Raw genomic sequence first — 22,617 nt, 5'->3', positions numbered from 1 at the left:
ATTTGATGACAAACTCCTTCGCTTGGCTTGAATGGACAACCCTGCAAAAGGTACTGGATATGAGCCAGTCCACCACAGGTAAAGTCCTCCATTCTAATGGGCACATCTACAAGGAGCTTGTTCTCACACCACCCAAGACATGCTATTTTCTCACTGCTACCATCAGAAAGAAGGTACAGAAGCCTCAGGACTCACCCCAGCAGGTTAACAAATAGTTATTACCCCTCAACCATCAGGCTCTTGAACCAAATGAATTAACTTCACACAATTTCACCAGACCCATCGTGAAATATTCCCATAACCTATGGACTCACTTTCAAGGACTCTTCATCTCATGTTCTTTCCACTTGTTGCTTACTCGTTTATTATTATTATTTCTTTCTTTCTGTATTTGCACAGTTTTTTGTCTTTTGCACACTGGCTAAACTGGTTGAAGTTGATTCATTGATTCTATTATGGTTATTATTCTATTCTGGATTTATTGTGTACGCCTGGAAAAAATTGAATCTCAGGATTGTATATGGTGACATATATGTACTTTGATAATAAATCTACTTTGAGCTTCTGAACTTTTCCTGTGCTACTTTCTCCATGGTGATGATGATCATCATTGTCAGATTGCTGGAGGGTCACCATGTAACACCTGTCGGGAAGTAGTGCAGCTGCTGAAGAGTTGAGGGATGCCCACTATAACATTTTAACCCATTCCAGTTTTGGAACTCAGCTGAGTGAGAGATTTACTTTTAGTAGTTGCTGCCTTCAGTAGGATGCCAAGTGCAATAAATGATATCTGCATTAAGCTTCAGCTTCCTACAATTTACACATTCAAATATCTGTGAGGAAGGAATTCAACTCTCTTAACCTGTGACAGCTATCTAATCATCCTCTATATCATGCCCATAGTCCAGAACGTTATTATAATACTTTCATTCTCTGCCCCTGAATATTGTATAATACCTTTTGAATTTTATTTTATTTAGTGATAGAGAATGGTAACAGGCCCTTCTAGCCTGACCAGCTGGCATTGCCCAATTACAACAACATAAACAATTAATCTACTAATCCATAAATTTTTGGAATGTGAAAGGGAAACAGAGCATATTGGGTAATCTTGCACTTTCATAGAACCATGCATTACAAGAAGGCCAGACAACCCATCATGCAAATGCTAGCTCTTCCAACAGTTTTCCAGTAACTACCACGCCCTCTACCATAATCATGTCAGGTTTCTCCTTTTTAATTATATCTCCAGTTTTCTTCTGAAAATGATCATTGGAGACAGCAAAATATATTCTGTGAATAAAGTACTTTCAGCTATTTTGAATCTCCAATATGCACATGTCTGAATCTGGTGAAATTTTACTTTTTTACACACAGTTCGTCTCCAATGTACGCAGGGCTCCATTCCTGTCAACTGTACATAACCCAGGCAGTTCACAAGTTGACAATGCAGTTGCAAACTGGGTTCCCGGAAGATTCCAGCACCCGTCCCACAAACACTTGCCGTAATTTATGGACTGGCAATAAATCGAGTTTCATACCTGGCTTTCTTTCAATTCCGTTCAACTTTGTTTCAAACCCGTGATCATTTTTTTAAACATTGTGAAGAGTACAAACATCTGAACGTTCCAGTGCCACCCTCCACCACCCCCCACCCCACATCCCAAATTCCTAGGTTAGGGTTAATGAGTCCTGCGCATGTGATGTTGGCACCAGAAGCATGGAGGAACCCGTGGGCTGCCCCCAGCACATTGCAAACGATGACACAGACAATGAGTTTCACTGTATGTTTTAATGTACTGATGTATATGTAACAAATAAAGCTATCATTACCTTTATTTTTGCACTTGCTACAGAGAGAGTACAAACCTCTTGGTAAACTCAGAGACATTGGCAAACTTTTCAATATAAGTAAACTGCTGTGCAACTGGGTGTTGGATTTCCTAACTAACAGACCTCAGGTAGTCAGGAAGCACATCCCCGTTCATCTCCTCCTTCCCCATTAACCCACCCCACCTGCCCCTGAGCTGTGTGTTAAGCCCACTGCTGACACTCTGTTCAAACATGACTTCAAGGCTAAACATCTGGGTAATCACATTGTCAAGTTCACTACTGACATGACAGTGGTGGGTTTCATAAACCATCAATGATGAAATGGTCTACAGAGATCAGGTGGAAGAGCTTGTGGCCTGGTGCCAAGTAAGTAACCAATATGGAAATGATTATTGACTTCAGGACAATTCGCACCATGCACCCACATTTGTGGCACAGCAGTGGAAACTGAGCAGCTTCAAACTCCTGGGAGTGCCCATCTTGCACAAACTCTCATGCTCTAAAATTGAACATATGACAATAGTATTATTGGTACTAAGTTGTACTGACAGTCCCAGACAGAGGATTATCCAGCACTGCAAACTTTGACAGAATGGCCTTGCTATATCTACCACACCATTCAGCTGTCTTTGACTAGTTTCAGCCATCAGTAAATAGAAGTGCCCAATTTCTGAATCCATGCAAATAATACATAGATTTTACAGCAAACTCTGCCACATGTTAGTCCAAAATATCTGAAAACTCATCAGTCACAGAATCCAATTTATTCAACAGAATATGAGACTCTGCAGATGCTACAAATCTTGAGCTTCACTTTTCCTGATGATGGGTCTTGGCCAAAAACGTCAACTGTTTATTCCCCTCCGTAGATACTGCCTGACCTGCTGAGTTCCTCCAGAATTTTGTGTGTGATGCATATGATTTGATAACTTCCCATAATCACTTCCAGATGGGGAAAAAAATAGAGACATATTTGAAAAGGAGAAGCACAGCAGCGTAATGGAGAAGGGGTATGGCACTGGTTGGAAGTCTGTTTCAAAGTAGCAGCACAGGAAGAATGCGTTATCTGGAATCTGAGTGTCACACATTCCAATGAAACAGCATCAGAAACGAATCAAGTGTTAAATTATTCTCTGAAATGCATACACTGATTACAATCTATTCAAAATGCTTTTATAGTTTGCAACAAACAATTGGTTATAAAACAAATTACAACAAATTTGATTAATTAATAAACACACTTTTCTTTAGTGGAGATGATTGCAAGTGTAATATTAGGCAGGTTTCCATTTTCCTTATCAAAACACTCAACCTATTATTTTTTACAATGTCCACTTTGATCCTGACAAAGTTCCATAGAAATCCATCATGTGATCAACGAGCTTGTCTGTATGGTGGCATCATATTCTCTAGCAACACGTAAGTGAGCTAAATGTTGTGAGTAATCTTAGAAACTTGATCCTAGAAACCTGAGGGATCAGTCGTCCTAGTCCCAAAGATAGATAAGATAAATACAAGTAATTTCATACAGTACATAATCGACACATTTCTTCCTGAAGAAATATGAATAAATTGGTAGATAACAGGCTGAGCTTCATATATTCTCTGTTGACTCCGTTTGTAAGTGATCAACGGTGTTGCAGACTGAAGACCTTTCAGGTTCAACGGATCGTTGGATTTGTTGTATTGGTGGCAATGAATCCTCTGTTCCTGATCCGAATAATCTGATATTATGAGAAGTAAGAGCTTTCTTCAAAGTTTCTTTAAATGTTGAACTTGAGAAGTAGTAAATAACTGGATCCAGCACACTGTTCAAATAGGTTATGCACAGCGTATTGTAGAATATCTGAACACAGACATCAAATAACTTACAGTCTTCTAAATTGCTTGAAATTAAAACGGCAATTACAGCAGTATCGGTGGGTAGGAAGCAGATGAGGAACACTGCCGCCACAGCTATCACAAGCCTCCTAGCTCGTTCATATTTAACCCTCATTTCAGATTTCATCTGCTTTAGCCTCCAGGTAATAGAGCACGTGGAGAACAGGATCACTGAAGCCGGTAAAATAAACTTGAAAACAATGAAAATAATATTAGTCCAAAATGCTGTAACCCTGAGAGGCTGAGTTATTTTAAATGGCTCACAGTTAGTTACGTTGTTATGTATGAAGGTACGAGGTTCTACCAGAAAGTGCAAACAAATCAATATTGTTAGAAGCCAGAGAACGATTGATACCTTCACTGCAGTCCTTGTAGAGATCTTGTTCACTTTATGATGCGGATGGAGCACTTTGAAATAGCGATCAAGTGCCATAACTGTAAGGAAAACAACACTCTCTGTCCGGTTCAGAAATATCAGGAATATCTTCAGACGGCACGCAACATCACCAAATATCCACTTCTTGTCACGTATGTAGTAATCGGCTCGAAATGGCAGGCAGCAGATTAGCAGAGTGTCGGCAATCGCCAGGCTCAGAGAATAGACGGTGTTTGGTCTCCAGGATTTAACGTGAAAACAGAAGATCCACAAGGCAATCACATTTCCAATGAATCCAAAGATAAATGTTAAAATAAGTATCGGCGGATTGTAAGCTGAATAAATGTCCTTCACCGAAGCACATACATGTGTCTCATTACCCATCGTGGAGAGAGTTGCAAATGTTGTAAGAGGAATGGGAGAAAGCAAAAGGACGCAATCTATTAAAGACTATTTCCACAATATGTCATAGTTTATGGGTGCGGCTAAAACAAAGCCAGAATAGTCAGGAAGTTTTTTATCTGAAGTTAGTGGTTATTTGGTCACGTGGTTGCTGATTGTGAACCAGAACCAAGAGTTCCTCACTATACTCCTCCATTTGCAAAATGGAACTACTATAAATTTCAGTGTACAGAATTTCAGAGTTATCAAAATGCAAGTGAAGCAAGTTGAGTGTTGCAGCAGCAGCCTAGAAGGTAAACAGCTCAGTTTGTCTTCAGGACTTTACAAATAAGCCTCAAGTAACATCTGAAGTTTGCCTCCCCACTAAGGACAAGCAGGAAGTGACAATGCTTTTAGGGGAATGGTTAAGCAATAAGAAAGAGGAGTAAGAGTACGTTATGTAGCCCATTGTGCCTGTTCTGCTTTCAGTAATATCATTACAGTTTGCTTCTTCCGTGCTTCGTTCCTAGGAATAGAGTTAGGCCTGCTTCAGTACATCTTCAGATCATGGCTGATTTGTCTCTAAACTTTCTTTGGCATTCCTTTCTAACTGTAGCAGCATTTCAAACACGTTTTATATTTCTCTGCTTTAAAGTTACTCAGAAACCCAGCTTTCAACAGACTTCGAGGAAGGGAGTTCAAAGATTCATAGGCTTGAAAATAGTTGCTCCATTTTGTCTTAAATAGAGAAAACCTTAATTTTAACAAGTGATCTCTAGTTCTGGATTCTCATAATGAAGAAATGTCCCTTCCACATTCATCCTGTCAAGACCATGTGAGCTCTTGTGTTTTTAATCAATTCACCTTACCCTCTTCGAAACTCCAGCAGATACATTCCAGGTCTTCCAACCTTTCCTTATAAGATAATCAACATAGTTCGAGTTTTAGTCTGATATACTTTCTCGGAAACACTTCCAACACTTTCAAATAAGAAGGTCCGCATTGCATTCCGTCCTCCAGATATGATCTCAACAGCTGCCTGTATCATTGAAGCATGATCTCCCAACATTTGTGTTCAATTTCCTTGGCAAAAAAAGAGTGACATTGTGACATTCCTCTGATTACTTCTTGTACATTCATTTAAGCCTTTAGCAGATCTGCAAAATCTGCCAACACCTTTAATGTGCTCACTCATTCCTTGGTCCACAGAGAGAGGATTATTTGAAGGCAAGCCCTCATTCTTATCACCATGCTCGAGTTTACCATGATTCCCACCTGCCTGTTTGTCTTGGAGACATGGGCAACCTACACGAGGTGCTTCAATGTACTGAAGAAGTAGCATCAATGTGGTTTTCATAAACTCCTCCGAACCCCGAAAGGAATTATTGTAGGTAAACCAATGTGTTCTCCTCACCTGGACAACTTCACAAGTAATGAATCTCTCATCACATTTAGACTTCTCCTGTGAGTCAGCCACATCTGTTCCACACCAGTCTCCCAAAATAGGCAACATTTTTGTGAATGATTTAGTTTAAAAGAATTCAAGGGCCTCTTCAAACTCCACTTGAAAAAGTATAGATCTTCCATCAATGATGTAAATCCCTGGCCCGTCACTGTTCCAAAAAGGAGGGCGGCTTCTCAGAGGTCCTGAGGACAAGTGTATGACCAAAGTATGTGGTGACCAGGCATAAACAGTGAAAAGAACACGGAGCCTCCTAAACAACTCAGCATTCAACACCTGCTTTTTTTTTGTCTGTGGTAGAGTTTGCTTGGCCCAAAGTGGGCTCTTCAATTACCCCAGAACCCAATTAAGTGGAACAGAAAAAAATCATCCTCAACTCAAAGAGGAAAACTAGAATTCAAAAAGTAGAGAAATATCAGTTCAAAATCTGCAATACTAACTCTTAGATATGGCTTTTTTGTGCCTTTTTACCAATATTCCAAAATAAATATTTTAACAACTAAACACTTGGCTAATACTAGTGTGCTATCCAGAACCACAGCATGGAATTTCTTTTTTTTAATCATTTTGTCCCATCCCTTTACCCAAAACATTAGTTATTTCTGGCCCTTCCTCAGCAGCTTGTGTATAAGGATGATATGGTCCAAAGCCTTGATTTGATGACAAACTCCTTCGCTTGGCTTGAATGGACAACCCTGCAAAAGGTACTGGATATGAGCCAGTCCACCACAGGTAAAGTCCTCCATTCTAATGGGCACATCTACAAGGAGCTTGTTCTCACACCACCCAAGACATGCTATTTTCTCACTGCTACCATCAGAAAGAAGGTACAGAAGCCTCAGGACTCACCCCAGCAGGTTAACAAATAGTTATTACCCCTCAACCATCAGGCTCTTGAACCAAATGAATTAACTTCACACAATTTCACCAGACCCATCGTGAAATATTCCCATAACCTATGGACTCACTTTCAAGGACTCTTCATCTCATGTTCTTTCCACTTGTTGCTTACTCATTTATTATTATTATTTCTTTCTTTCTGTATTTGCACAGTTTTTTGTCTTTTGCACACTGGCTAAACTGGTTGAAGTTGATTCATTGATTCTATTATGGTTATTATTCTATTCTTGATTTATTGTGTACGCCTGGAAAAAAATGAATCTCAGGATTGTATATGGTGACATATATGTACTTTGATAATAAATCTACTTTGAGCTTCTGAGCTTTGCCTGTGCTACTTTCTCCATGGTGATGATGATCATCATTGTCAGATTGCTGGAGGGTCACCATGTAACACCTGTCGGGAAGTAGTGCAGCTGCTGAAGAGTTGAAGGATGCCCACTATAACATTTTAACCCATTCCAGTTTTGGAACTCAGCTGAGTGAGAGATTTACTTTTAGTAGTTGCTGCCTTCAGTAGGATGCCAAGTGCAATAAATGATATCTGCATTAAACTTCAGCTTCCTACAATTTACACATTCAAATATCTGTGAGGAAGGAATTCAACTCTCTTAACCTGTGACAGCTATCTAATCATCCTCTATATCATGCCCATAGTCCAGGACGTTATTATAATGCTTTCATTCTCTGCCCCTGAATATTGTATAATACCTTTTGAATTTTATTTTATTTAGTGATAGAGAACGGTAACAGGCCCTTCTAGCCTGACCAGCTGGCATTGCCCAATTACAACAACATAAACAATTAATCTACTAATCCATAAATTTTTGGAATGTGAAAGGGAAACAGAGCATATTGGGTAATCTTGCACTTTCATAGAACCATGCATTACAAGAAGGCCAGACAACCCATCATGCAAATGCTAGCTCTTCCAACAGTTTTCCAGTAACTACCACGCCCTCTACCATAATCATGTCAGGTTTCTCCTTTTTAATTATATCTCCAGTTTTCTTCTGAAAATGATCATTGGAGACAGCAAAATATATTCTGTGAATAAAGTACTTTCAGCTATTTTGAATCTCCAATATGCACATGTCTGAATCTGGTGAAATTTTACTTTTTTACACACAGTTCGTCTCCAATGTACGCAGGGCTCCATTCCTGTCAACTGTACATAACCCAGGCAGTTCACAAGTTGACAATGCAGTTGCAAACTGGGTTCCCGGAAGATTCCAGCACCCGTCCCACAAACACTTGCCGTAATTTATGGACTGGCAATAAATCGAGTTTCATACCTGGCTTTCTTTCAATTCCGTTCAACTTTGTTTCAAACCCGTGATCATTTTTTTAAACATTGTGAAGAGTACAAACATCTGAACGTTCCAGTGCCACCCTCCACCACCCCCCACCCCACATCCCAAATTCCTAGGTTAGGGTTAATGAGTCCTGCGCATGTGATGTTGGCACCAGAAGCATGGAGGAACCCGTGGGCTGCCCCCAGCACATTGCAAACGATGACGCAGACAATGAGTTTCACTGTATGTTTTAATGTACTGATGTATATGTAACAAATAAAGCTATCATTACCTTTATTTTTGCACTTGCTACAGAGAGAGTACAAACCTCTTGGTAAACTCAGAGACATTGGCAAACTTTTCAATATAAGTAAACTGCTGTGCAACTGGGTGTTGGATTTCCTAACTAACAGACCTCAGGTAGTCAGGAAGCACATCCCCGTTCATCTCCTCCTTCCCCATTAACCCACCCCACCTGCCCCTGAGCTGTGTGTTAAGCCCACTGCTGACACTCTGTTCAAACATGACTTCAAGGCTAAACATCTGGGTAATCACATTGTCAAGTTCACTACTGACATGACAGTGGTGGGTTTCATAAACCATCAATGATGAAATGGTCTACAGAGATCAGGTGGACGAGCTTGTGGCCTGGTGCCAAGTAAGTAACCAATATGGAAATGATTATTGACTTCAGGACAATTCGCACCATGCACCCACATTTGTGGCACAGCAGTGGAAACTGAGCAGCTTCAAACTCCTGGGAGTGCCCATCTTGCACAAACTCTCATGCTCTAAAATTGAACATATGACAATAGTATTATTGGTACTAAGTTGTACTGACAGTCCCAGACAGAGGATTATCCAGCACTGCAAACTTTGACAGAATGGCCTTGCTATATCTACCACACCATTCAGCTGTCTTTGACTAGTTTCAGCCCTCAGTAAATAGAAGTGCCCAATTTCTGAATCCATGCAAATAATACATAGATTTCACAGCAAACTCTGCCACATGTTAGTCCAAAATATCTGAAAACACATCAGTCATAGAATCCAATTTAGTCAACAGAATATGAGACTCTGCAGATGCTACAAATCTTGAGCTTCACTTTTCCTGATGATGGGTCTTGGCCAAAAACGTCAACTGTTTATTCCCCTCCGTAGATACTGCCTGACCTGCTGAGTTCCTCCAGAATTTTGTGTGTGATGCATATGATTTGATAACTTCCCATAATCACTTCCAGACGGGGAAAAAAATACTGGAGACATCTTTGAAAAGGAGAAGCACAGCGGCGTAATGGAGAAGGGGTATGGCACTGGTTGGAAGTCTGTTTCAAAGTAGCAGCACAGGAAGAATGCGTTATCTGGAATCTGAGTGTCACACATTCCAATGAAACAGCATCAGAAACGAATCAAGTGTTAAATTATTCTCTGAAATGCATACACTGATTACAATCTATTCAAAATGCTTTTATAGTTTGCAACAAACAATTGGTTATAAAACAAATTATAACAAATTTGATTAATTAATAAACACACTTTTCTTTAGTGGAGATGATTGCAAGTGTAATATTAGGCAGGTTTCCCTTTTCCTTATCAAAACACTCAACCTATTATTTTTTACAATGTCCACTTTGATCCTGACAAAGTTCCATAGAAATCCATCATGTGATCAACGAGCTTGTCTGTATGGTGGCATCATATTCTCTAGCAACACGTAAGTGAGCTAAATGTTGTGAGTAATCTTAGAAACTTGATCCTAGAAACCTGAGGGATCAGTCGTCCTAGTCCCAAAGATAGATAAGATAAATACAAGTAATTTCATACAGTACATAATCGACACATTTCTTCCTGAAGAAATATGAATAAGTTGGTAGATAACAGGCTGAGCTTCATATATTCTCTGTTGACTCCGTTTGTAAGTGATCAAAGGTGTTGCAGACTGAAGACCTTTCAGGTTCAACGGATCGTTGGATTTGTTGTATTGGTGGCAATGAATCCTCTGTTCCTGATCCGAATAATCTGATATTATGAGAAGTAAGAGCTTTCTTCAAAGTTTCTTTAAATGTTGAACTTGAGAAGTAGTAAATAACTGGATCCAGCACACTGTTCAAATAGGTTATGCACAGCGTATTGTAGAATATCTGAACACAGACGTCAAATAACTTACAGTCTTCTAAATTGCTTGAAATTAAAACTGCGATTACAGCGATATTGGTGGGTAGGAAGCAGATGAGGAACACTGCCGCCACAGCTATTACAAGCCTCATAGCTCGTTCATATTTAACCCTCATTTCAGATTTCATCTGCTTTAGCCTCCAGGTAATAGAGCACGTGGAGAACAGGATCACTGAAGCCGGTAAAATAAACTTGAAAACAATGAAAATAATACTAGTCCAAAATGCTGTGACCCTGAGAGGCTGAGTTATTTTAAATGGCTCACAGTTAGTTACGTTGTTATGTATGAAGGTACGAGGTTCTACCAGAAAGTGCAAACAAATCAATATTGTTAGAAGCCAGAGAATGAGTGATACCTTCACTGCAGTCCTTGTAGAGATCTTGTTCACTTTATGGTGAGGATGGATCACTTTGAAATAGCGATCAAGTGCCATAACTGTAAGGAAAACAACGCTCTCTGTCCGGTTCAGAAATATCAGGAATATCTTCAGACGGCACGCAACATCACCAAATATCCACTTCTTGTCACGTATGTAGTAATCGGCTCGAAATGGCAGGCAGCAGATTAGCAGAGTGTCGGCAATCGCCAGGCTCAGAGAATAGACGGTGTTTGGTCTCCAGGATTTAACGTGAAAACAGAAGATCCACAAGGCAATCACATTTCCAATGAATCCAAAGATAAATGTTAAAATAAGTATCGGCGGATTGTAGGCTGAATAAATGTCCTTCACTGAAGGGCATACATGTGTCTCATTACCCATCGTGGAGTGAGTTGCAAATGTTGTAAGAGGAATGGGAGAAAGCAAACAAACGCAATCTATTAAAGACTATTTCCACAATATGTCATAGTTTATGGGTGTGGCTAAAGCTAAGCCGGAATGGTCAGGAAGTTTTTTTTATGGTGGTTATTTGGTCACGTGGTTGCTGATTGTGAACCAGAACAAGAGCTCCTTCCTAAACTCATCCATTTGCACAATGAATTACTACAAATTCTGCACATTGTACAGAATTTCAGAGTTATCATAATGAAAGTGAAGCAAGTTGAGTGTTGCAGCAGCAGCCTAGAAGGTAAACAGCTCAGTTAGTCTTTGGGGCTTTACAAATAAACCTGAAATGACATCTGAACTTTGCCTCCCCACTAAGGACAAGCAGGAAGTGACAAGTTAGGGGACCAGTTAAACAATAAAAAAAAGAGGAGCAAGAGTAGATTCTGTAGCCCAATATGCCTGCTCTGCTTTCAATGAAATCATTACAGACTGGTTCTTACCTGCTTCATTCCTAGGAACAGAGTTAGGCCTGCTTCAATATGTCTTCAGATCATGGCTGATTTGTCTGTGAACTTTTTTTGGTATACCTGTCTAACTGCAGCAGCATTTCAAACAGGTTTTATATTTCTCTGCCTTAAGGTTATTCAAAAACCCAGCTTTCAACAGACTTTAAGGAAAGATTCATAGGCTTGAAAATGTTTGCTCGATTTTGTCTTAAGTAGGGAACACCTTAATTTTAACAAGTAATCTCTAGTTCTGGATTCTCACAATAAAGAAATGTCCCTTCCACATTCATCCTGTCAAGAACATGTGAGCTCTTATGTTCTCAGTCTATTCACCATACGCTCTTCTAAACTCCAGCAGATACATCCCAGGTCATCCAACCTTTCCTTATAAGAGAATCCTCACATATGAAGATTTAGTCTAATATATTTTCTAGGAAACACTTCCAACACTTTCACATAAGAAGACTGGCATTGTACTCCATCCTCCAGATAAGATCTCAACAGCTGCCCATATCAAAGAAGAATGATCTCCCACCATTTGTGTTCAATTTCCTTCGCAAAAAAAAAGACATTGTGACATTCCCCTGATTACTGTCTGTACATTAATTTAAGCCTTTAGCAAATCAGCAAAATCCACCAACATCTTTAATGTGCTCACTCATTCCTTGGTACACAGAGAGAGGATTATTGGAAGGCAAGACTTCATTATTATCTCCATGCTCGAGTTTACCATGATTCCCACCTGCCTGTTTGTCTTGGAGACATGGGCAACCTACAGGAGGTGCTTCAATGTACTGAAGAAGTAGCATCAGTGTGGTTTTCATAAACTCCTCCGAACCCCGAAAGGAATTATTGTAGGTAAACCAATGTGTTCTCCTCACCTGGACAACTTCACAAGTAATGAATCTCTCATCACATTTAGACTTCTCCTGTGAGTCAGCCACATCTGTTCCATGCCAGTCTCCCAAAATAGGCAACATTTTCATGGATGATTAAGTTTCAAAAAATTCAAGGACCTTCTCAAACTCTATCTTGAAAAAGTACAGATCTTCCATCAATGCATGTGAATCCAAACTGTTCAAAATGGAGAAGGGCTTCTCGGAGGTACTAATGGCAAGTGTATGACCAAAGTATGTGGTGACCAGGCATAAACAGTGAAAATAACACAGAGCCTCCTAAACAACTCAGCATTCAACACCTGCTTTTTTTGTCTGTGGTAGAGTTTGCATGGCCCATAGTGGGGCTCTTGAACTATCCCAGAACCCAATTAAGTGGAACAGAAAAATGTCATCCTCAACTCAAAGAGGAAAAATAAAATTTAAAAAGTAGAGAAATATCAGTTAAAAATCTGCAATATTAACCTGTAGATATGCCTCTTTGTGCCTTTTTATCAATATTCCAAAATAAATGTTTGTATTTAACAGCCAAACACTTGGCTAATACGAGTATGCTATCCAGAACCACAGCATGGAATTTCTTTTTTTTATTCATTTTTCCCATCCCTTTACCCAAAACATTGATTATTTCTGGCCCTTCCTCAGTAGCTTGTGTATAAGGATAATATGCTCCAAAGTTTTGATTTGATGACAAATTCCTGTGCTTGGCTTGAATGGACAACACTGCAAAAGGTACTGTATACGAGCCAGTCCATCACAGGTAAAGCCCTCCCCTCCACTGGGCACATCTACATGGAGCATTGTCTCAGGAAAGCAGCATCCATCATTAGGAACCCCCACCACCCAAGACATGCTATTTTCTCACTGCTGCCATCAGAAAGAAGGTACAGAACTTGAGGTTCCTACAATTGAGGCATTGAACTTGAGGTTCCTACAATTTACAAATGCAAATATCTGTGAGGAAGGAATTCAACTCTCTTAACCTGTGACAGCTATCTAATCATCCTCTATATCATGCCCATAGTCCAGGACGTTATTATAATGCTTTCATTCTCTGCCCTGAATATTGTATAATACCTTTTGAATTTTATTTTATTTAGTGATAGAGAACGGTAACAGGCCCTTCCAGCCTGACCAGCTGGCATTGCCCAATTACAGCAATGTAACCAATTAATCTACTAATCCATAAATTTTTGGAATGTGCAAGGGAAACAGAGCATATTGGGTAATCTTGCACTTTCATAGAAGCATGCATTACAAGAAGGCCAGTCAACCCATCATGCAAATGCTAGCTCTTCTAACAGTTTTCCAGTAACTACCACGCCCTCTACCATAATCATGTCAGGTTTCTCCTTTTTAATTATATCTCCAGTTTTCTTCTGAAAATGATTATCGGAGACAGCAAAATATATTCTGTGAGTAAAGTGCTTTCAGATATCTTGAATCTCCACCATGCACATTTCTGAATCTGGTGAAATGTTACTTTTTTACACACAGCTCGTCTCCAATGTACGCAAGGCTCCATTCCTGTCAACTGTACATAACCCAGGCAGTTCACAAGTTGACAATGCAGTTGCAAACTGGGTTCCCAGAAGATCCATCCCACCCACCTCACAAGCACTTGCCCTAATTTATGGACTGGCAATAAATCAGGTTTCAGACCTGGGTTTCTCTCAATTGCATTAAATTTACTTTAAAATGTTGCATGCACATACAACTGCAGCACAGCAGTGGAAATTTTGAGCCACTTCAAACTCCTGGGAGTCCCCATCTTGCACAACACCTCATGGTCTCAGAACACGTTCCACATAATCAGGAGAGCTCACCAACACCTTTACTTTCTGAAGATGCTGAAGAGAGATGGAGCATGCATGTTGATGCTCGCGTCATTCCACAGATGTGCAATAGAGAGCACCCTATCATGACATGGTATGGTATCCTGCACTCCAGTGGGCAGGAAGGTAGTCAAATCTGCCCAGTGCATCATCGGCACGAGCCTACCCACCATCGAGGGCAGGTGTACAGAGAGGTGCCAGAGGAGGACCAGTAACATCATGATGGATCCCACTTCACTGCTCGTGGATTGTTTGTCACACTCCCATCACAGATGAGGCTAAGTGGCCTCCATATCAAGCCCACAAGTATCAAAAACAGTTGTTTCCCCCAAACAGTAAGGCTGATCAACTCGTCCACCCCACCACTGATTTATCATTTCCGGTCAGCCACTTTATGTACAGATACTCTTGAGCCTAACATCACTTTATGGACATGCAATCAATCATATAAACCAGTTTATTTGTTTAGTCATTGTGTTTTTTAAAAATTTTTCTTGTTGTCCCTTTCTGTGCTACATCAGATCCAGAGTAACGATGATATTGCTCTCCTTATTCTTGTGTACTGGAAATGATATTAAACAACCTTGAATCACTGATAACTCAGTTGGTGGGTTTGTTGTACGTGTTGAGTGAACCAACATTCTTTAGAATTTGGAAGAGTAAGAGGTGATTTCATTGAAACTTACAACATTCTTATGGGCTGAACAGATTGGCTGTCGGGAATATGCCTGCAGAGTATGTGTCTAAAACCAAGGATCACAGTCTCAGATTAACAGCCGGGAAATTTGAAGCTGAGAATGTTTCAATGGTTCCATTTATTATTAGAGAATGTATACAGTATACAACCTAAAATTCGTAATCTTTGCAGACATCCTCGAAACAGAAGAAATCCTCAAAGAATGAATGACAGAAAAACCATGAAAACTCCAGAGCCCTCCTTCCCCACAAACAGCGGCAAAGCAGCATCAACAGGGAAGAGAGAATATTTGGAATTCAGTTGCCAAGAGGTTGTGGTGGCTTATTTAGTCTGAGTAAATTTATATCAGGGATTATTTAATATAATGGGGGTAAAAGCATATGGAATTAATGCAAGGAGATTAAAAATCAAAAATGATATTGATTATGGTGAAGTGGGAACAAGGAGCTGAATATAAAACAAATTGTTGGAGTAAAAGAGTGGGTCAGGCAGCATCAGTGGAGCAAAGAAGGAAAGGCAAGGCTCTGGGCAGCCAATTTCTGCTCTAAACTCTTATGATCTTGTTACATTCTTGAAAATATCATCCCTAATTGTGGATGCTGGAATTTGCATTAAGACAGCACTGTTGTAACACTTTCACAATTGGCAGCACTTGTGTTACAACTTAATGTCTGCAAATTTACCTTGATGTCACTTCCTATGGGTGTGTTTCTACATATAAAACTAACATTGACTTCGATACCTTGCAAAAGTTTGTAAAAATTGGGTTAGGGTACCTTGAAGCCTACTCCATTGTTGTTTGCAAAGACAAACATATGATAAAGCAGGAACTTTAAAGCAGTTGCTATTGGAAGCTGAATGAGATGACTGCATTCTGCGTTTCATTGATATATTGTCTGTCCCTTATTAAGCCACATGCAAGGGTGAAGAAAAGCGGTTGGTGACACAGTGAACATATCTTTTATCATTGTGTTCAGAGGTCCTCTTCGTTTCTATTTTTATTGAGACTCCATGCAGATATCAGATTGTGGTCTTGACTATGCATTGTACAATCTCAGCACCTGCAAGACTCTTTAGGCTTCTGGCAGCGTTGCAAATGATAAATAGAAATATGAAGATTTTCTTAGTGGAAACACACAGACAGTCCAACATACTCAAACTTTATGTTGCTTTAATATTCACAAAAAAGTTAACCACAGCTTCTGATCATTTCAATTAAAGATATAAGTAAAATGATTAATATAAAGATATCAATCAATTAAAAATTTAACATATAGATTGCTGTCACCTAGAATTTTAGAAGTTAGGCTAAACAATTTCACAGATGTAAAAGGTTAATCATTCCACAAGACTTCCATAATTTGTACAAAAATTAAAGAACTTTCATCAGAATTTTTTGCTATTTTAAGTAGTTGTGTAAGTAACAGTTATTAGCCACAATGAACTAAACCAGTGTATTTATTGATTACTGTGTCAAAATTGCAGTAGAAATTTAGCAATTGTGAAAATGAAGATCTTACAGATCAGTAAAGAAGCAAACTAAAAAATATATAAGTATTTAAAAATCATATATAAATCTACTATTTATCTCCAGTGAAAACTGAAGTTAATCTGAACATATTGGGAGACTTATGTTGTCATTATAGTAAATATGCATCTTCTATAAACCTAAAGCTGAGCAAACCAAACAGGAAAATTTCACACAACACACACAAAATGCTGGTGGAACACAGCAGGCCAGGGAGCATCTATAGGGAGAAGCACTGTCGACGTTTCAGGCCGAGACCCTTCATCAGGAAAACTTCACAAGCTATTTATCAGTTTTTGTAGCCCTTCTTTCCTGTTGTAAATTACATTGGTCCTCTATTTCTTCATTTTTCCTGGTTACTTCAAGAGACAGTTGAAAAAAAAGGTATATCCTTTCTTTTTAAAATTTATAATTTAATTGTTTTGTTTGCTTCTTTCCTCACTATTTGTCTAGCACAACACTCTTTATTGAGCACTTCACTAGACTGGCCTTTCTGTTTTAACTACAATTGGATGTAGTTAACTAAAGTAAATCTGAAATTGGTCAATATGCTTTAAATCTGAAACCTCTATTAAAAGATAAGACTATGTGAAGGGTTCAACCTGCAATGTTGATGTCATTTTCCTCTAGAGATGCTGCCAGACCCTGAGTTTATCCAGCTTTTTGTTTCTAGTCTTAGATGTCAGCATCGGCAGTCTCTTGTGTCTACTTGAAACATACAGTACATACAGTATGGTGCCAAGGTATAGTTACTGAAGAACTTCTCCGAGCTTGTTGCATTGTCGTGGCAGAGAAGTTTGTGAGCCCCTGAGATTCTGAGAGCGATGCTTTCTGGAACTTAGCTCCTGGTAGGTCGAGGATGAGGTTCCAGACAAAGAGCAATTCAACCAAGACCTCAACAGTGGAGGGTGGCGAAAGCTGATGACACATCACAATGGGATGAAGGCTGCTAGTCGTCTTACATTCCATGTCACTGGACCCTGACTCCAATCTTTCAAGGACCCTATGGTACATCAACCTCCCCAAGTTAAACAAAGTCATGTACAGGCATTCTCTATTAAGGGAATAACTCCCTAGGAGTACAACATACTCAACTTAAGTGTTCACACTACTCTTGGGAAAAGGAAAATATAGTCCAATACTCTGCAACTTTTCATTTCCTGGAAAGTTATACTGAATGATTTTCATGTTAATGGTTAAACTAATGGATTGACACATTCAGGTACACCTTCCTCTTTCTCTCACTGCTTTGCTTCCTGAATTATCTGTGAACTAAGTTTGTAAACTATGCACAATACAAGTTTTATTTGAGGTTGAAGTTTATTAGCTTAGTGAACAAAGCCCACAGTTTAGCTACATTATTGTTCAGGGGAGGCAGAGGGTCCTGGGCCCGAGAGTGAGGAATGAGCCAATGTTTGACTGATTTAAGCACCGAGCCAGATTGAAAGGATTGGGGTGTCAGGCTAGAGGCGAGGGGTGGGCCCGTGTTCAGCTCACTACTCAGAGGGTTGACTCATCTCTGCACTGAACTGAGGTAACATAGTGGATAGCCCAACACTTTACAATACAGGCGAAGCAGGTTCAATTCCTGCTGCAGCCTCTAATGAGTTTGTAGATTCTCCCCGTAACCACTTGGGTTTTCTTTGGGTGCTCTGGTTTCCTCCCACAATCCAAAGACGCATCAGTCGATAGGTTAATTGGTGGTTGAAAATTGTCCTGTGATTAGGCTAGACTTCAATCAGGAGATTGCCCAGCAGCACAGCTCAAAAGGGGCAAAAGGGCCTATTCCATGCTGTACCTCAATAAAAGAATCAAAGTAAAACTGGCTCCAGGTGCAGCTGCAGTGTTGACTGGCCTCCTGGCTGTGAACTCACTTTGGTGAACTTTAGTTCTGAATGTTGTTTGCTTCCTTTCATTGTTAGCACCATTTTGGGGGGTTTTTAACAGTATTCCTTTTTAATGGGTTGGGCTTCTTTGGTTTGTGGCTGTCTGTAGGGAGACAAATCTCAAGGTTGCATATAGCACGTATACATATAACAAATGTACTTTGATCTTTGAGCAATTGCCACAGAGGTTGAAATATGAGTTTGCTTCATTCACATTCAGTACTCAAAATATTACACCAAAACACATCTGAAAGCTGTGCTTAGATATGAAAATAGAGCTGGGGCCCATTGTAATTCTCTAACACAAACAGTTCCTACTTGACTCAGAACTGTTAAACAATGAGTTAGGGTTTGAAACGGACCACCTTCCTGGTTCATCTTTCAAAGCAGTCTTCTTCCCTGCGTCTACACCCCCTGCACATCCTTTCATACCTGCAAATCGATGCATCTCTGGCTTGTACGTAGCCAATACGAATAAGCAAAACCCTTTTGTGGAGAGAAATACTAACAGTTCATAATGTTTTTAAGTGAACACATTTCTGCTGAGCAACACACACACACACACACACACACACACACACACACACAAAGCTGGGGGAGCTCAGCAGGTCAGGTGGCATCGCTGGATGGGAGTAAACCGTCGACGTCTCAGCCGGAAATGTCGACTGTTTATTCCCATGCATTGATGCTGCTGGCCCGCTGAGCTCCTCCAGCGCATTGTGTGTATCGCTCTAGATTTCCAGCATCTGTTTTACCTCTTGCGTCCAGGATTTCTGCTGATCTCAGTTGTAATATCTCTTTATCCTGAGACAGTTACAGCAGTTCCAGGCCTTTCATCTGAGAGAAGAATTGTTTCAGGATTTCCATCTTTGACTTTTTTATATGTTTCAAAGACCAGCACCAATCCATAGTGGAAGATGCTTCAGACCCTTTCAACAATGTCCTCCGTTGCCATTGATTTTATTGTTAATGACCTTTACTCAAAAACATTTATGAAGCTGATGCACCATCAATAACTCACTCTAGGACGTAAAGGCGAGATATCGGCTTTTATTGATTGGAAGAAGGAACCAGCAGTGAGTGACCACCATACTACATCCTGGAGACTGAGAGGCCGGGCTCAGGCCTTGATCGCCTTTATACAGGGGTCTGTGGGAGGAGCCACAGGAACAGTCAGCAGGGGGCATGTCCAGACAGGTATATGTAGTTCACCACAGAAGTCAAGGGGTGCGAGAGCGGAGGTCCTCTCAGGAACGAGCGACGGTTCACAATAAACGCGGGAACGGCGGCCACAGTTACGGGCTGGAAGTTGCTATGTGACTTACTGTACGAGGCACAGCAGCTGGGTGCAGGAGGTACATTTTACCACCTTTGGTGGCAAAGTGTGAAGCCATCCCGGTGATTTCCTGTGAATGACACACATAATGCTTCAGGAATTCAGCAGGCCAGGCAGCATCTACGGAAAAGAAGTAAATAGTCGACGTTCCGGGCCGAAACTTGGCCTGCTGAATTCCACCAACATTTTGTATGTGTTGCTCGGATTTCCAAAATCTGCAGATTTTCTCTTGATTGTGGCTTCCAGTGAATAACTACTGATGCTCTCACACATTAAGAGAGTCCGTTTTATTATTGCGGACATCGGTTGTTTTCAATGAGCGAATCTTAAATTCAATTTTTGATAGTAGTTTCTGCATTTTGAAATGCGGTTCAATGAGTCATCTCTTGCTTATCTCGGATGATCTCAGCGCAATCGTTCTAAAGTTAGACCTCATGACTTTTAAAAAAAAGTATTTCAAGTGTGGCAGTGCTTCCAAGAGCAGGTTGAGATAAAGCGAGGTTTAAAGGTTTAAAGCGAGATAAAGGTTGAGATAAATGGCAGAGCTTCACAAATTCTCCGATAATTCCGTTCGTAAGTGATCAAAAGTGTTGCACACTGAAGATCTTTGCGGTTCTACGCCTTGTTGCATTTCTTGCGCTGGATACAGCGAATGCTTTCTTCCTGGTCTGAATAATCTGCTATTGCGAGAAATAAGAGCTTGGTTCAAAGTTTCTTTAAACGTTGAACTTGAGAAGTAGTAAATAACTGGGTCCAGCACACTGTTCAAATAGGTTATGCACAGCGTATTGTAGAACATCTGAACACAGACGTCAAATAATTTGCTGTTCTTTAAATATCCTGAGATTAAAACAGCGGTTACAGCAGTATCGGTGGGTAGGAAGCAGATGAGGAACACTGCCGCCACAGCTATCACAAGCCTCATCGCTCGTTCGTATTTAACCCTCATTTCAGATTTCATCTGCTTTAGCCTCCAGGTAATAGAGCACGTGGAGAACAGGATCACTGAAGCCGGTAAAATAAACTTGAAAACAATGAAAATAATATTAGTCCAAAATGCTGTGGCGCTGAGAGGATATATTCTGCTAAATGGCTCACAGTTAGTTACGTTGTTATGTATGAAGGTATGACTTTCTGTCAGAATGTGAACACAAATTGACATTGTTAGAAGCCAGAGAACGATTGATAGCTTCACTGCAGTCTTTGTAGAGATCTTGTTCACTTTATGGTGAGGATGGATCACTTTGAAATAGCGATTAAGTGCCATAACTGTAAGGAAAACAACGCTCTCTGTCCGGTTCAGAAATATCAGGAATATCTTCAGACGGCACGCAACATCACCAAATATCCACTTCTTCCCGCGTATGTAGTAATCGGCTCGAAATGGCAGGCAGCAGATTAGCAGAGTGTCGGCAATCGCCAGGCTCAGAGAATAGACGGTGTTTGGTCTCCAGGATTTAACGTGAAAACAGAAGATCCACAAGGCAATCACATTTCCAATGAATCCAAAGATAAATGTTAAAATAAGTATCGGCGGATTGTAGGCTGAATAAATGTCCTTCACTAATGAAGTCTCGTTGGCCATTGTGCAGGGAATTGCTGTAAACTATTTAATTTGCAAACGGAATGAGAATAAAAATCTTGAAAGCATTAGCTTTTGTAGTATGTTATTTTTCTCTATTGCGTCACGTTGGGAGGTTCAATACCAAAGCCGCAGTCCTAAAAAGGAGGTGTAATTATGTCCAGTAGTCAGCATAGAATTGCCATGATCTTGCACTTTGTAGCTTACTTTTTCTTTTGGCAGTTTCTATACTGTTCCTGGATCATTGAGTGTGTGCCTTATAAGATGAACATTGCATTTCAAGTTTTAGTCCAATATACTCTCTCAGAAACACTTCCAACACTTCTAAATAAGAAGATTGTCATTGTGCTCCACCCACCAGATATGATCTCAACAACTGCCCATAGCAATGGAGCATGATCTTCCAACAGTTGTGTTCAATTTCCTTGGCAAAAAAAGAGTGACATTGTGACATTCCTCTGATTACTTCTTGTACATTCATTTAAGCCTTTAGCAAATCAGCAAAATCCGCCAACACTTTTAATGTGCTCACTCATTCCTTGGTCCACAGAGAGAGGATTATTTGAAGGCAAGCCCTCATTCTTATCACCATGCTCGAGTTTACCATGATTCCCACCTGCCTGTTTGTCTTGGAGACATGGACAACCTACAGGAGGCACTTCAAAAACCTGCCACATTATTCCAAAATAAATGTAAAGTATTTTAACAGCTAAACACTTGGTTATTACTAGTGTGCTATCCAGAACAACAGCATGGAATTTCTTTTATTTATTCATTTTGTCCCACCACTTTACCCAAAACTTTGGTTATTTATGGCCCTTACTCAGCAGCTCATGTATAAGAACATAAGAAATAGGAGCAGGAGTCGCCCATCTGGCCCATCGAGCCTGCCCTGCCATTCAATAACATCATGGAGGATCTGCCCATAAACTCAACTGCATCTACCTGCCTTATCCCCATAACCCATAATTCCCTTACTATGTAAAAACCTATCTGTTTCTTAAATACTTTGTATATTTAGTGAAGAAGCCTCAACTGCTTCCCTGGGCAGAGAATTTCACAGATTCACCACTCTCTGGGAAAAACAGTTTCTCCACATCTCTGGGGGTGGGGTGGCTCTGTTAGTGAGGAATGATATTCAGCCCCTTGCGAGGGGGGTCATAGAATCAGGGGATGTAGAGTCAGTATGGGTAGAACTGAGAAATTCTAAGGGTAGAAAGACCCTAATGGGAGTTATCTACAGGCCCCCAAACAGTAGTCTGGATGTAGGGTGTAAGTTGA

The 22,617-nt window shown here is 40.2% G+C and overlaps 2 protein-coding genes across 2 annotated transcripts; both read right to left on the bottom strand.

The window, feature by feature from the left end:
- Nucleotides 1-3,371: 3,371 nt before the first annotated feature.
- On the bottom strand, nt 3,372-4,474 carry LOC132403410 (hydroxycarboxylic acid receptor 3-like). The gene has a single exon (XM_059986818.1). It carries the CDS (start codon nt 4,472-4,474, stop codon nt 3,428-3,430), a length of 1,047 nt encoding a protein of 348 aa, XP_059842801.1. The 3' UTR covers nt 3,372-3,427.
- A 5,543-nt stretch (nt 4,475-10,017) lies between these two features.
- Nucleotides 10,018-11,064, bottom strand: LOC132403409 (hydroxycarboxylic acid receptor 3-like). Its single transcript, XM_059986817.1, has one exon. It carries the CDS (start codon nt 11,062-11,064, stop codon nt 10,018-10,020), a length of 1,047 nt encoding a protein of 348 aa, XP_059842800.1.
- Nucleotides 11,065-22,617: the final 11,553 nt, after the last annotated feature.

Source organism: Hypanus sabinus, chromosome 13, assembly GCF_030144855.1.
Source record: "Hypanus sabinus isolate sHypSab1 chromosome 13, sHypSab1.hap1, whole genome shotgun sequence".
Lineage (NCBI taxonomy): Eukaryota > Metazoa > Chordata > Chondrichthyes > Myliobatiformes > Dasyatidae > Hypanus > Hypanus sabinus.
Note: the sequence above shows the minus strand (reverse complement) of the source record. Positions and strands in the feature narration are given on the sequence as shown.

What these genes read in the sequence shown, in the direction of transcription:
- LOC132403409 (XM_059986817.1), bottom strand. Translation starts at nt 11,064, where the DNA reads ATGGGTAATGAGACACATGTATGCCCTTCAGTGAAGGACATTTATTCA.
- LOC132403410 (XM_059986818.1), bottom strand. Translation starts at nt 4,474, where the DNA reads ATGGGTAATGAGACACATGTATGTGCTTCGGTGAAGGACATTTATTCA.